This window comes from Mus musculus, chromosome 7 (genome assembly GCF_000001635.26).
Source record: "Mus musculus strain C57BL/6J chromosome 7, GRCm38.p6 C57BL/6J".
Taxonomy (NCBI): Eukaryota; Metazoa; Chordata; class Mammalia; order Rodentia; family Muridae; genus Mus; species Mus musculus.
In genome coordinates, this window is record NC_000073.6 from 67,097,098 (window position 1) to 67,113,632 (window position 16,535).

A 16,535-nucleotide genomic window follows, 5' to 3' on the forward strand; every position below is an offset into this window, starting at 1 on the left:
AGGTATGTGTGTGTGTGTGTGTGTGTGTGTGTGTGTGTGTGAGAGAGAGAGAGAGAGAGAGAGAGAGAGAGAGAGAGAATTGGTCTTAGCCATCATCCCCCAAATACCTCATTATATCTGTGAAAATAGCCAGAACCTGAAAAAAAAATTGCATAAGGAAAAGCCTGGACCCTTGCCAGCAATATCCATAACTGGGATGATCTCATGCTGATGGCCTTTTGATATACTACTCTATGCTGTCAGCTGCTATCAGAATGTGGAATCGCCCTGCTTCCCAAAGCATTGATCTTAGAGACTATTTTCCTATCCTTCTTCAGAGAAGGATGCTCTCAGCAGTTTAGCTGTAGGGGCCTGCAGGAGGCTCAGTGCAGCTCAGGTTCAGTGTGGCTTCCGCCTTCACCAGAAAAGCAGACTGAGGACTGAGCCAACTGCTTCCTCCCATTGAGTTGACATTGTTTCTAATGGGAGGGATGGTGGCCATCCAGAAAGCCAATATGGCTGTCTATGTAACTCCTGACCTGACCAACAGCTCTGATCCAGTAGCTACAGCGAGGAAAGGCAGGCAGGTCAACTGACCAGTCTGACAGTAGGTTGGGCCTTTGGCAAAGTAGGAGGAAGGACCTGGACTGTGATCCAAGATAACAGATCTGAAAGAGCAGAAAAAAGAATATAGAGATGAGGAGCTAGAAAGGTGGCTCGGGTTAAGGGGGCTCACTGCTCATGCAAATACAAGTTTGGTTCCCAGCACCCACACTAGATGGCTCACTAGTCATCAGACCTAGGAGGGCTTAGAGTGGAAATCTGCAGAAGAATACCTGTGTGCAGAAGAAATTCTTAAAGCAGATTTGATAAAGGAGGTGTCTGGGCAAGTAGCTATAGGTACACTGCTTGGGCCCTGCAGGTGTTCTTCTGCACACAGGTGTGCTTCTGCACACAGGTGTTTTGCACACAGGTGTTCTTCTGCACACAGGTGTTCTTCTGCAGATTTCCACTCTTAAGTCCCCCTAGGTCTGACGGCCTAGTGCAATTCACACACTCTCCTGCCAGCCAGCGTGTATTCCCAAGGAAAACCAAGAAGTCCTCACTAGAAGGAAGACAGTGATGGATAGACAAGAACAGATAGGCCAAATGTAAATCTCTCAGGCATCGTGGTCACACCAAAAGTCAAGATATGATCTGACTAGATCCAGCTAGATCAAGAGCTAGATCTAGATTGTTAGCAGAGTGGGCTACTGTACTGGAAAATTCCTGTGCCTGGGTAAGAAAGGCAGCCCGCCCGGAATGTTAGTCTTGGATAGGAGCTGCCGACATCGGCAGCTGTATGATTCTCAGAGCATGAGAGTTTCTTTTCCAAACTCTTGGTGACTGGGTGTGGTACAACCTGTTAGCAAACCCAGACCTTACCACGGTTATTTCAACTCCCAAACTGTACTGGCTTGAGGTCTGGATCCTTGTGTGTAACTCAGCAGGGTATGTTGGCTGAAGAGAACGCGAGTCCTATGTATGTGTCAGCTGCTAACTGAACCCTGTTCTCTTGGTACTTTCTACTTCCCCAGTAAGAACTAAGTTTGTTCCCATAAGTCCCAGAGAAACTTTTTTTCAACAAATTTCTTGAAAATGAATTTTCTGTAAAAGTAGAAAATGCTGAAAACTTGGATTTTTTTTTTCAGGAAATAGCTCATACACAGATGTACCTGTCTCACAAACATAATACCGGAGTTCCATTCCCAAAACGCACAGTTTTAGAAGAAAGCTGGGCAAAGTAGAGTGTGCTTATGATCCCAGTACTAAGAAAGCAGAGACAGGTAGATTTCGGGGGCTTGCAGGTCAACCAGCCTAGCAAAATTGGTAGATGCTGGGACAAGTGCCTGAGGTTGACATCTGGGCTACACGTGCTAGCACATGTGTGTGTGCGCATATACACAATTTTTTATTATGGATTATTTTTATAAGATAAATGTAGGGGAAGTTGGCAGATATACAAGGGGCACTGGAGGACAGGTCTGTCCCTATGGGTAGAGAGTAAAGAGAGAAGGGAGAGGATGGCTGAGCTGTCTGCTGCGTGATTTAGATGATCCCATAAATCGTCATGGCAAACCCCACAACCCTCTAGAAGGTCAAAAACACATCCACCGCATTGTATAAATGAAGACTTCAGGAAACTTAGTTATAGAGTAACTTCCTCAAGCTCTAAGCGGTGGCAAGGACGACCTCACACCAAGCCCTTGTTCCGTGACTCTTACATACTTCCCAATGGCCTATTATGAATTAAGAAACAATGCCAAGGAAGGTCAAGAGAAGGCAGCAGAGTGAGGGGAAGGCTGTGATGGCGCCCTTCTCTGGAAGTTAAAACACAGCTACAGGTTCAAAGTTGTAAAACTAAACCATTCTGGTTTAAATCCTTAATCCCCCAAAGGTCCATGTCATAAAGACTTGGTCCCCAGCCATGGTGCTAGTGAAAGATGGAGAGTTGGGGTTTTTGGAGGCAGAGTCTGGTGGAATTAGTTAGGTTTTTTTGTGCTAGGCCCTTAAAGGGAATAGTGGGGACTTGCTCCTTTCCGTCTCTCCTAGCTTCCTGCCCACCTATGAGCACTCTCCATTGCCTTGTGCTACTGTAATGATGTACTGCCTCACAACTGGCCCAAAGCCAGTGTAGCCAACTGAACTTTGACTGAGACCATGAGCCAAGCAAGCCATTTCTCCATATAAGTTGACTTGTCTTAGGTATTTTATCATAGTATGGGAAGATGATTAGCACATAAGTAGAACACCAATAGTGTTAGCATCAGGTACATCTGTGTACAGCCTGAAGCTCTCTATAGCGAGCTCTGGACCCAGCTATGAGACAAGTCATCTCTAGGCAACAGCACCACACCTGCATCTGTTGCCATGGCACCAGCCACACATTCCTTTGCATGTACTTGCATCACAGCCCAGATAAAAGACTCATACCCTGACCCACAGCCGCCTTCTTCTCTTCTTCTTCCTCTCACCCTCTCAGAGGCTGCCTCTACCAATCAAACCTCCCATGTGAGACCTGTTGCTACTGTGCTCTCTCCCAGACTGTGGCCCATATTCTAACAAACAGTTTATAATGAACATTAGAGTTAGTTCATTTTCTGTCTTGTTCTCTCTCTCTCTCTTTCTCTCTTTCTCTCTCTCTCTCTCTCTCTCTCTCTCTCTCTCTCTCTCTGTGTGTGTGTGTGTGTGTGTGTGTGTATTAAGTGGAATTGTATCAGTGAAGAAACAACTTTAGAGCCTTCGATATCTAAGATGAAGGTTTCCAGTAAGACTCTGGCTTCCCAGGCACTTGCTAGGAAAGACAGGGGTGCAGCCCTCCTCTGAACTCCACATGCATTGCTTTCTCTACTCATAGTTAGCTGCCCTAGGGCTTGGAGAGGCTGGGAGGGTTTCTCTCACTGTCTCAGATCCCACAGGAGTGGTGTATAAGATTGCCCAGGACTGCTGGGTGGTGGTGGTGGAGCATGCCTTTAATCCCAGCACTTGAGAGGCAGAGGCAGGCAGATTTCTGAGTTTGAGGCCAGCATGATCTATAGAGTGAGTTCCATGTCAGCCAGGGCTACACAAAGAAATCCTGTCTCGAAAAACCAAAAAAAAAAAAAAAGTTGCACAGCCTCCCTTTCACATCTTCTCTACATCGTCTGTGGCTGAATAATGAGCTTGCCCAGGTTGAGCATCATCCACACACGATGCCTTTGCCATTCCCAAAGCCATTGGCAACAGCATTTATTCCCCTTTTCTGATGCAGTTCTTGTCTTCCCTAACAAGGGGCAGGGCCTGCACAAAGTCTTGTTCACTCAGCTACTGTTTGTGGGCCACTCTTTATGGTGCCAAGAGGGCACAGAGTAGGGGCTCTGCCAATAGGGAACTCTTGGGATGTGCTTCCTTTGGGTGCCATCAGCTCCAGAGTTCAGGGTGCCTCCATAAGCTATTTTTCCAAGTGTGTGGCTCAAGGCGGGTAGAAGAAAGTGTCCCACCCTCAGCAGAATTCCATGGGTTAGCTCCCCTGAGTCAGAAAGGAGATTTCATTCTAGTTACAGGAGAATTTACATACCAAGACACAGTGGTTTGACCTTGACCGATGCTCTACTGATGAAGAGGTCAAAATCAGAGGCTAGTTCGGGACCCTGGTTTGCGTTTGATTGCTTAAATCAATTAGGTTCACTTGGTGTAGTTTTTCATGGACCTTAGCCCTCTGGTGAGTGTCTGCTGCCTACCTGGATCATAACATCATCCTGAGCCCTTCTGCTGGCCCTACTCTTCCTTAGAAATACCTAAGTCCCATGTTTACCTGGCCATGCCTTGCCCTGACTTTTGATTTACATAGATCTGTTTAAAACCATGGAACAAACCAAGATGGGTAAATCCATTGTGGGGAGGTACCAAGGCACTCCACTGGCTAAGCTCAGTAGCCTAACTAGCAAGAATGGGGAAGTCTCACCTCCGGGTTGTAGAGAGTGTGGTGTCTGGTCCCCCCTTGCCACTAGCTATACACGAACCCCTGGGCACAAACCCAAATCTCTCCATCTGTAAAACCATGAAATTTGATCCTCTCTCATAGAAGTCTTGAGAAGATTAGGTGAAGTAAGGCCTATAAATTCCTTCATCCCAAATAAGCACTTGATGAATGCAAGCCAAAGCCCATCATTGCTGTACAAGACTATATTAATTATAAACACAAGCCAGCTGCTGAATGCCAGCATTTCATGGGTTATTCATCATATCTTAAGATGGTGCGCATGCATGCACAAACATACATGCATGCACACACATGTGAATGCACACACACACATGCACATATTTTTAATACAGTTATGACTACAGAGCTTAAATAGGCCATGCTGGTATTTTCCAGGTAATAAAATATTGGGACAAGTCCTGGCATTTTCTAATACTTCCCTTCTTGTCAGAGCAAGTCCATATAATTTATATGTGTTTCAGGGTAAATTGAAACAGCAGAAAAAGCCCAAGTGGTTCATTGCCAACCTTATGAGGGAACCCGAGCTTCAGATAGTGTTATCAGCAGAATGAGGTGAGGCTGGGGGATTCTGAAAGGGGTCAGATGTCATTCAGACATGAAGATTGGGTTATGAGCGCAGAGCTTGGCACATAGTTTTCCAGACACCTAAGAGCATTTAGCTTGTCAGTGGCTGAGCTGAGACAGCGGTAGACAGTGCAAGTAATGAGCTTGAACTTGGTCTGGGTGGGTGGGAGTTGCGAGACCCCTGCCAGCACTTCTCCCCACTAACCAGGATTTAGATTTAAACATCAGGGACAAAAGCAGCCCGGGGAAAGAGAAGGAAGTTATTTCCCCACATCTGTCAGAGCAGAAATTAACACCATAATGGTGGTAATGAATGTTCTCAGGCCACACTGTGTGGGCGATTTGGTCCCCTCCTTAATGCTTAATCTACTTCTAGGGAAGAGGACACTGCCTGGCCAGTTGGACTCTTGACATCAGGAAGGGAGGACATTTCAGCTGCTGTGCCTGCCCAGTGGGCTAAACTGGTGGCAGTGGTGACTATTTTCATGATAATGTACAGTCTTGCAGCAGAGGCTATTTCCATGTTAGCTGCTGTTCTGTCTCCTCAGAATCTCCTGCTGGAGAAAGAGGGGGAGCTTCTTTGTTGACATGTTGAGGGAGGCCCCATTCTGGGGCTACCTGATGCAGCAGTGTCTCCTGGCTGAGAACAGGGAGTCTGCCTCTCCAGCCAATTCTCCTGTATCAGTTCTAGTTACTGATGCTAGTAGGAGTTCATCTGACACCTGGTGACAAAAGTTCTTAGAAATCTTGATGGTGATGCTCATAATCAAATTTGATGAATTAGGTCTTGACCCTTGAACCAGGAAACAAATGCTATAAGTCTGTGGTAGAAAGAGGGAGGTAAAAGCAACCAGCTGTTATCTCATCTCCTGAGGGCTGAGAAGCCCAGAGCCCACACCCCTGAAGGTGAGGACAATCGGCCAGGCTCCCTTCCCCATCTAAGTCAACCAGAGCCGACAGGAAGCTCTCAGCCTTGTTCTGCATGTGTTGTAGAGCCTGAGATGGGTCAATGAAACAGAGGCAGCCAGATGTCGCTGCTTCTAGACAGGGCACTCTCTACCCAAACTTCAAGTGCACAAAAGAGCTATTTCTCTGACTTTAATTCCAACACAGCAGGAATATCATCGACAGAGAGCAGCAAAGGCAGTGAGTGGCTGTGTCATTCTTCAGTTTGCAAGTCAGAGAAGATGCTTGGAGCAAGGTTAAGTCTAGGTCCCTGTGCTTCAAGAAAAGCACATGAGGGCCTGAGATGAGCTCATTCAGACCCCACAGATGTAAATCAAGGTCAATCCATGTCACTTAGCATTTAAGGAAAATTCTGAGAGATTCCATTCTGATTCTGTAATCAGGAATGGAAACCCTTGGGAGCAGGGTTCTCACGGTGGTTCCGGGTGAATCCAAGAGCCTAGCAAGTAGAAAACAGTCCATCACCCTAGCCAAGCAAACAGAAACCCACAAGAAGGGTTCTTAGAAGAATTTTATAAAGGCAGGTTGTTGGTGGTGTTCTTAACATAATGAAACCAGGAAGAATAAATAAGCTCTTACACACACACACACACACACACATATAACAGAATGAAAATTTCTGCTGTAAACTACTGCTACTTTCAAAACTGAAAACAAGGGTAAAATCGAGAAAGGGAGAAGAAAGCATGTAGGAAAAGTGGTTCACCCGAGAGAGGGGGAAAGAAACTATCTCATAGCCCCAGGAGGCAGGCGCAGTTGTCACCATGGTTAAAGAGCTAAGACCCAGGCAGCCAAGTCCACATCCCAATTCCACAGCTGCTGTTTGGGGCCTGGGGTAGGTCACCACCCTAGCCCTGTAAGATGGGGCATGGGCATCGTGTCTACCTCATGGGGTTGTTGCAAGTGTGAATTAATAGAAACAAATTAGTCAGGCCATTTCCAGACATGCAGTAATTGCTAAATTTGGTGCCTCTAGGATCTCTGTTATTATCACTGTGATTTATTTTTTAGAAGTGTCCAAAACCCTATCCCAGGATGGAATCCAAATTCACAATATTAAAGAAGCCATGCCTGAGGCTCTGCTGGTCAGTTCTGAGAAATCATAGCTGGAGAAGAGGAGCCTGGAGCCTGAGGCATGGTGCTTTAGTCTCCCGAAAAGAGTAGTTCATAGGTCCCAGGAATGTGTGCTGCGCATGTTGCCGATCCCTAACACGATGGGAAAAGGGGCTGAGGAAGGATGCCCAAGTGTGGGTGTGGTCAGCAGGATCACTTAAGCCTGGCACTGTTGCTGAGGTGAGTGGAAGGTCCTTAGAGCACTCAGTGGATTCTTCGTGTGGCTATAGAAGAAGCAGGGAAGCAGTCCATCACCTTGGGGCTAGAACCAAGTCTCCTTGACCCATGTCCAAGAGGTCCCTAGAGGCTCCTTTTGTGACTCTGTCTTTGCGGCTTATCAGGGGCCTCCTATCTCATGACTTCTAAGAGCAGGACTCTGTAGTGAGACCACCATGATATCAGGATATCTGTAGACAGTGTACATTACTCTGCTTTGGCCACAGGTTCTGACTCAGCCAGTTCAGCCAACTGTAAATTGAAAATTTATTATTATTAAATCTACAAAGTTCCAAAATGGGAGACATGAGTTTTCTATGTGCTGAGAACTATCCTGGTTCCATGTTAATGAAATACTGTGTGTCCAACCCCACTGGAGCCTTGTGTCCACTGAGCATCTCATTCATGTGATATCTGTAGACATATAGTAGATGCATGTATTGAGAGTGAACCTGTATCAAGTTTTTAATTGTCTTTCTTCCCTATTTATTCCCTATTCCATAAACTGTTTACACTAAAGTAGGTTAAATTAACCAAGAAATTAAAGCACACAGGAGAATACACATAGATTTTAGGCAGACCCCATCTCCATCTTATACCAAGTACTTAGACATTCAGACACTTGGATATGTGGAAGGAAGGTTGTCTCTGGAACCAAGCCCCTTCAGATATTAAGGAGCAGTTTTATAAATAGCCAGGACTATAATCTAACAATGTTTTATTTATTAACTCAGTTATTTGTCCTTTAATGATAGTTTGCTTTCTACTTTGGGATGCTTGGTGTGGAGAGATGACACACTGCTCTCAGGCTGAGTCGCCATCTTTATACAATTGATTTTAGAGATAAGTCTAAAGCAAAAGTGGAGTCAAGTCATTGCTAAATTTTGTGTTTCTATGATTGCTGGGCAATGGCAGCACATGCCTTTAATCCAAGCACTTGGGAGGCAGAGGTAGGAGGATCTCTGTGAGTTTGAGGCCAGCCTGGTATACACAGCAAGTTTCAGGATACCCTGGGTTACACAGAGAAACCCTGTCTTGAAAACAAAAAGGTTTATGTTCTAATATAAATAAAATGATATAATCAAAAGATGGAAGAAAAGAGAGGAGAATGAAGGGATTAAAGAAGAGGAGACAAATGCCATTTTACAAACATATGTATACTTCCCACATTGAACTCAGAAGAAGGGGAGCTATGGAAGTCTACTAGCCTTGGTCTAAACACTTAGACTGTTCGTCATCCTGTTCTCCTTCCTCAGAGGCCTTTACCTGCAGTTGTATGTATTACAAGGATACACTCTCAGTTCACACCACCAGACTAGTTAGGATAGAAAAGACAGACACTAAACTTTAGCAAAGATGCCATGTTACTGGGATTCTCCACTGTGAGTGAGCATGTAAATTGGCTTTATGTAAATCTGTTTAGCCAAACATACAAATGCTTATGAACCCAAACTTACATCCCTGTGTATCCAGCAACAGGTTATGCAGCACACACAAGAAGTTAAGGAGCAAGGCCCCTCATGAGAGTCCCAACGCCTAAATAACCCAAATGTCACCCACAGTATGATGGGCACTGTCAAGTGACACAGGATGTTGTAGCATAGTAATGAACAGACTGGGGCTCTCCTTGGATCCATCTCTAAACGCACTGTTGAATGGAAGAACCTTTGGACGGATGACAGGAATGCTTGCTCTACATTTGTGTTTAAATAAAGTTCAAAACTAGAACAAGCTATTTGTGGTGATAGAAGTAAGAACTGTTGAGGAGACCTGCAACTGTGAAACTGAGGACACCTTCGGGGGTTCTGGTGACCTATTTTCTTGATCTGAGCTGTAGTTACACGTCTTGACTTCTGAAAATTCATCAAACTTTACACTTACAATGTGGGTACTTTCCTATATGTATCATTGAAAATTCCAGCTACAGGGCTGGAGAGGTAGCTCAGTGGTTAAGAGCGCTGGCTGCTATTCCAGAGGTCCTGAGTTCAATTCCCAGTACCCACATGGTGGCTCACAGTCATCTATAGTAGAGTGTGATGCCCTCTTCTGGTATGCAGGTATACATGCAGAAAATACCAGTTACAAAAAGAAAAGGGAAGGAAGGAAAAAGGAAGAAGGAAGAAGGAAGGAAGGAAGGCAGGCAGGCAAAAAAAAACCCCACATTTACATACTGAAACAATTTCAAGGGAATAGAAGCATAGAAACAGAAATATAATAAAATATGCACAGTAACTGTAATTTTAAAAAACTATTTAAATGCTAAAGACACATATATTAGAATGAGTTTAGCTCATCTACTAAAAGAAAAATCATTTCAAATCAGTTGACAAACTAAGACTCATCCCTATGATGTGTACCGAAAGCACACATAGAAGAAACTGGTTGAGAAAGTCTAAAACTAAAGGATGAACAAAGGCATGATGGGAAAATAGAAAAAAGGAATTGGGTATGTAGGTGTATTTAAAGCCATAAATAAAACTAAGAGAAGGTAAGGAATTGTAGACAATTTATATCAATAAGTGAAACAGCAAGCAGGGGTGTGGTAACTATTCCTGGTTGTCAACTTGACTACATCTGGAAGGAGCTACAATCCAGAAACGGAGGGCTCACCTGTGATCCAGGGGTTGGAAGACACAGGCTTCTGACCCACCTGGATCTTGACCACAGTGGCCATGAAAAACTTAGGCCCAGGCAAGGTAATAGACACTTTTAGTCCCAGAAGATTGAGGCAAGCAGATCTCTGAGTTCAAAGCCAGCCTGGGACAAAGCATGTCCCAAATCCAGGCATGATGGTACACACATTTAATCTGGGCCACATCTTCTGCTGGAGACCTACATAAAGACAATGGAAGAAGGAAGACTCTGTCTTCTATGACTGCTTGCACCTTCTTGCCAGCACATCTACTTCTTCAGGAATTCAGCTTATATAAAAGACCAGCTTCAACAACTAGCCTCATGGACTGAGAAACTACTAGACTCTAGGACTTCCCATTCACAGCTGCCCGCTGCTGGGTTAGTTGGACGACAGACTGCAAGTCATTACAATAAATTCTCTTAATATATAGAGACATTCCATAAGTTCTGTGACTCTAGAGAACCCTGGCTACTATAAGGGGTCACGACATTGACTTCAGACAAAGTAAACTTCAAGCCAAAACACATTAAATGTGCCAGAGAAGGGAAGTTAGCCTGAGAGAAGCCTTGGTTTACAATCAGAACATGGTAGTCATGGAACTCGTGGTCCAAATACTACAGCAGTAAGCTGTAGTATTTATAAACCACAAGGATGCAAGGCAATGGAATCTTATTGGTTCCAGGAGACATCGACCCAGCACTCTCACTGAGATAGATTAAGAGCAGCAATGAGGAAGATAGAAAAGGCCTAAACAACATAGCCAAACGGCATGTTACCTGTGTCAGATACTACACCTAAAATGTAGTCAGTACGTGCCTCCATTTCTGCTGTTTGAATCACAGAATCTAATTATGGTGTTGGTCATAAAGAGCGCAGTAGGTTCCATAGAGTAGAAATATTAAAACATTAGTCACAAAACAATAAATCTAGAAATTAATAAAATAAATTTTGAAAAGTACGAAATTCCCTCTACCTTGAAATAAATGCATTGTAAAGCTGGATGAATGCCTCCAGCTGTTACCCAGTACTTGGGAGACAGAAACAGGAGGATGAGGAGTTAGAAGCAAAAAAAAAAAAAAACACATATATTTTTTTAAACATATCTATATTGTGTTATACATACAGTTACAGATGTGGGGTATGGCACCCCCATTTCCTACATTTGGCACTAGCTCTTAGAAAGGAGACCTTGGGGTGTCCACTGACCTTAGTCTGAGCACTTAACCTGCTATGCAATTACTGTTACTCTCCCCCAGGGATTTATTGGGTGCTTACAAGGTGCCAGGTTCTGCCTGCTGCTGGCCTAAAGTGAGGAGACTCCTCTCCGCCTCGTGGAAGTTCGCTTGTGGGAAGATGAGCAAGCAGGGAAGCCAGCTCCATCCCTAGGAGTACAGCTGTGCCCTTCTGGGTTTTACGCTGTGTTCCAGATCCTAGAACAGAGGCCATGCTGTGTGCCACAGGGCTCTGGCATCCAGGAAGAAAGGTGCCCACCTTGCCTCTCAGGGACAGGTTACGTCGAGGGAGTTGCCACTTCCTCACCTGCCTGGGAGTCCACAAAAGACTAGAGAGCATCACAGCTGGCACACGCAAAGGTCCGCTGAGCGTGAAGCCAGTCAGGCTACACCCAGACACGGATTTGTAGGAGCCACATGCTCAGGACGCATTGACCAGCAGGGTGTGTCCACAGCAAAGAGGTGGGTAGAAGCCAAGTGGGCTGGCTGCTGTGCCATGTGAAGAACAGCTAACAGGCCGTGTGTGTTGCAGGAGGAGGACAGCAGACTCTGTGTACTTCAGGTCTTGACATCTAGAGAATGGGTGTGACTCCTCTGAGGCCCATCCAGGCTGCTGAGGAGAAGCATGGCCAGCTTGGAGTACAGTGAGCCCTGTGTCATGGAGAGATGCAGGCAGGACGTTCCTCCCTGGCTACCCTGCTCATCACTCTGGATTCGGGACTTCTAGCTCCACCTTCGGAAAATCACCCAAAATATGGGAGGTTAAAATGGAAACTCTCCAAATAGTCAACCCATATATACTGGTTAGGTAATTTATGGCTCTGATTATATACAGGAGTGTTACATAAGCCTTAAAAAGTCAATATTTAGAAAAAAATCACTAATCATCTGGGGATTGCTTCTACTATCAATAGTGGAACAAAATATGAAATGTTTTGTTTATGGCATGCATGACATTGGGTGTTATGGAAAATATGTGTGATAAAGAGTCGGCTCATATGTGTTCTGTGTTCCTTCCCTTTATAGTTTTAGGGGCCTTCCAGATTTTCTGCTGTATGCATAAATTATCATTATAATTTCTACAAACTAAAGGAAAACTAAGGCCAAAGAGATTCCTAAAACTGAATGAATCATAGCCCACAGCTCTCTAGAGAACGGTACGAGGAGCGCTCTAGGGAGCTTCAGTCAGTTCTCACGTCTCCTGATTGATGCAGAGCTCAGAACGATGTGAAAGAAAAGCATTTTCAAGGTTCTTTACCAGCGCAAGGCTCTGTGCTAAAAGCTGTCTTGCAAAAGAGCCAAGGGTAAGGCATGGACAAAGATCATCACAGCCAGACATGAGCAGGCCTTTGTGGATGCACGATGGCTGCCTGCGCTCGGTGTGGCCAGGCCATGTACCACAGAGTAGACTATTGTGTAAGATTCTCTAAGTAAACTGCTTTCTAGTCATCCCACAGGTTGAGAGATGGCCAGAGTGAAAAGTACTTGCTGTGGAAGCACAAACATCTCAGTTTGGCTCTCTAGCACCCATGTAAGAGTTGTACATGCAGAGAGGGGTGCATCTGGGGAAGGGGGTCATATAGGTCAACTCTAGGATCACATTAGCCAGCCAGTCCAACCCAAACAGCAAGGCCCAAGTTCAGAGAGAGACCTTGTCTCAAAAAATTAAGGAGAGTAATCAAGGAATTGACACTGACCTCTGGCTTCTGTATGTACACGCACACAAGGGTGTATGTGTGCACGCTCACCACCCAAACATGCACGCATGTGCACGTGCACACACACACACACACACACACACACACACACACACACATTCCCAACCATGAAAATTGCCAACCTGCAACACCTGGAGGAGGGAAAATATATCACAAACTCGGTATAACAGGATGACGTGGGATATCTGTTCTGGGAATCTTGGTGGGAAACCCCAGTCCTTGGTTATTCTGAAAACTTTCCCTGAGCAGAGACTCAGGAAACAGATAAACATGGAAGAGAAGCTGTATTCTGGTGAAAACAGACCATCTAATAGGATATTTTCCGGAAAAAAAAAATCTCTGAAGCATCCCAGGGTGATTTAATGCCACCAACTTAATAAACCCAGAAACCTACCAGATCTCTTTCTTCTCTTCCGGGAGGACTCATAAACATGGCTCCTGTAGCTCATTAGCTATTAGAGTTATTAACAAATTATTATTTTCAATTGAGAGCGGTTATGGGATTCATTAATTCCTCTCATGCCAAGGCTCTGCAGTTCACTGAGAACATGAATTATCCCTTGCAGTCCGGAGTTTCTAAATCATGCTGGACCGGGTTCGCTCCCTTTGGCGCAGCAGCAAGCCATGCAGGGCAGGATGGCTAGAAGCCTCCCTTACATAATTTACTGAGAACTTAATTGGGACTAATTATTGTCTCTCATTTGCCTGCCTTGGAACATCTGCCCAGCAGCTGCTCTGACTCCATTCGGCTGGGATGTTTGAAGCGTTCTGTGAAGTGAGACAAAGGGCATGAATATTTTATCATAGATTTATCTCACTGTAACTTTTTATAGGAAACTGCTGCTTGCTTTATTAGGCCGATGTATTAATGCACACTCTTCCCCGTGCACTGGAGCTGAGCTGTGAGCATGCTGTCTTACAAGGCTCACTACAGAAGAGAGGAAGATGTGGCTGAGGCGTGTGGAGGGGGAGGGTACAGGGGTGGAAGGAAGCTTTCTGACTTGTACATTTTAAACTGGTTTTTGTGCCTGTTGGAATCTTGAGTTGGTCCGGAAAGGAAATATATAGTCGGCCATATATGATCTCTCCGTGGCATGAATACCCATTTCACAGATCAAAACTCTGAACCCAAGGGCAGCTGGGCTGGGTAGCTTAAGTCAAAGGCATGGGTATGGCTCCCAAATTATACCCAGGCCTCTTTACCCTCTGGAGTCTCAAGCCCATAGCAAGCCTAGGATGCTCTCGAAGAAGGAGAATCATTCCAGCCATCTAGTGAGTCTTGGAAGTGTAAGCAGAGATCAGAAAGGTATAGGACTGTGGGGAGCCTTGGAGGAGCACCTGCAATGGCCAGCTGAGGGATGAGGAAAAAGTGCCAGGCAGAGAGAGCCACGCCAACATCTCTGGATCGAGGAGCACCCAAGCAAGCATCCATGGCCAACCAAAGCAGGGTAACTGGGCACTTGCCTGTGCCGTGAACTTAACTCATTCCACTTTCCTTAACCTGAAGACTTATTTTTGTTTGTTTGCACATCTTCCTGGAAATGGTCTGTAATCGTCACTGAAATAAGGAGGAGCGAGGGCTGAATGGATGACAACATGGCTGTCTAGAAAGTCAGGCCCAGGCTCTGAAGGTCAGCAGGTATAGTGGCTGCTCAGGGTCACAGAGTAAGGAAGTAGCACAGCTGAGCTAGTTACAGGGGTGGCCTGAAGTTAAAGAGACCTCACGTGGGATGGCCTCTTAGTCGCTGTACCTCAGGTGAGGTGACTGTGGACATGGAGGGAGGGAGCCAGAACAGAGATCTCCCTGGGGGTTGCCTTAGTAGGACATAACCGGGTCTTACACGTGGACTGGAAAACTGTCCAAGCTGAGCCCCTTTCCTTGACTTGGCATACTGGGCTCTGTTACCCCTTACGCACCGTGGGCAGTCACACCAGTGAGTTACAGGGTAGAGGGGTTAGAGAGTTGGAGGTCCAGCATCCTAGGAACTCCATCTTCATCCCCACCTCTCTCTCTCTCTCTCTCTCTCTCTCTCTCTCTCTCTCTCTCTCTCTCTCTCTCTGAGTGTGTGTGTGTGCACGCATGCGCGTGTGCACCAGTGCCAACAGAGACTAGAGATCAGCATCAAGTGTCTTCCTCTCCACTTTATTCTTTGAGGCAAGGCCTCTCCTTGAGCCCAGAGCTTGCTGCTATGTTGTTAGACTCTCTTGGCTGGAGTTACTGGGGTCCTCTTGTGTCCTTTCCCCTGCTCTCGAAGCATAGGAACATACAGGACCACACCTGTATTTTTATAGTGGATGCTTGGGATAAAACTCAGGTCCTCGGGTTTGTGCGGCCAGGCTTCACAGTCTGAGCCACCTCCCCAGCTTCAAGCACCACACCTTCTGTTTAAAAATCCATGCTAACAGAATTGCCAAAGACCAAACTGAACAACAGTCTGCTTTTGAAGAGGAGCTGGAGAAACACAAGACAGCATGGTCAGCAGCCACAGCCCAGAGAAGTCAGGAGTCAGACAGAGGGAAACAAGGAGTGGTTGTTGGGGCCACAAGTGTCCCACTGCCATCTGCTCTGAGGTTTGTGGTGACGTGTCCTGCTCGCCAGGCACCCTTGCTCGGTGTAGGCAAATGAAAAGGTCGACACTGCCCAGCGCCAGCCGCTGACTCAGGGCTGAGATCTGCGGGCACCAGCTGTGTCTGCGTGGCTCCACCCAGCTTGTCTGTCACCTTGGGGCATTTTTTTTTTCAGGTTCACCACCCACATGGCCTTTAGATGTCATGACCACCAGCCGCCACTTCTAACACGGTGGCACATTAACAGTCACCAGGGATTCAAACTGGACCAACGGTCATCGTCACCTTGGAGTGTTGCTAAGGAGACTAGCTGGCCTGTGGATGGATGTTCTCAGGGAGTCAGGACTGACTGAGTGTGTGGCTTTTGGTAAAGGTATTAAGGAGGAAGTGGCAGAGCCCCTCCCCCTTACAGCTGTGCACCAGAACCCTTGCAGGGCATCCAGCTGCGGGGGTGGGCTGTGCCTCGGGACCTCCAGATCCTACACTTGGAATAATCCTTTGCTTCATTGCCACTTCCAGAAGCAGCAGAGCTGGCACACTCTAGCCCTTGAGAACTCCCCCTAGGAACATTTCCTGAGTCTTATAAAATTCTGAGCCTTTTCATAGCCAAAGCTGGACAGCCTTAGGGCAGAATGCTGAGGAGATCTGCCTGCATCTTTTCATGCTGAGTAATCTTGGGCCAGGCAGCTGAGGCATCTGTAAGGGTCCTCTGCTGGTGTTAACGGGGCCTGAGACGTTGCTTGTAACTCTCTGGGTTGGGGACTTTCTATTGGGTATTATTCAGTACATATCCTGGAGGAACCAATGTCTCATCATCCCTCTGAGAGACCTCTTTTTGTTGTTCTTGTTTTTCCCTCTTTTTAGAGCAGAATGTTTTAGGCTAACCTGTTAAGCCAACCTGAAGGCAAAAGTAACATGTGTGTCTCCTAGAAACGTAGAAGGTCAAAACCCAGGAAAAAGTGATGGGGTGGCATATGACAACCAGTGGTTCTGTGCCTCCTTGGGACGGGAGATAGGGTAAG

At 45.9% G+C, this 16,535-nt stretch overlaps 1 protein-coding gene across 5 annotated transcripts in view; it reads left to right on the forward strand.

Moving 5' to 3' along the window:
• The window catches only part of Adamts17 (a disintegrin-like and metallopeptidase (reprolysin type) with thrombospondin type 1 motif, 17), a 313,473-nt gene that overhangs the window by 257,399 nt on the left and 39,539 nt on the right, over nucleotides 1-16,535 (forward strand). Inside the window, exon 20 of one of the 5 annotated variants that reach the window (XM_006540843.4) lies at nucleotides 11,252-12,226. The exons of the other annotated variants lie outside the window; for them this stretch is intronic. Coding sequence (XP_006540906.1) covers nucleotides 11,252-11,381 — 130 coding nt within the window. The 3' untranslated portion in view covers nucleotides 11,382-12,226. Of the gene's footprint in view, nucleotides 1-11,251; nucleotides 12,227-16,535 lie in introns of those variants that run through there. 5 annotated transcript variants of the gene reach the window in all.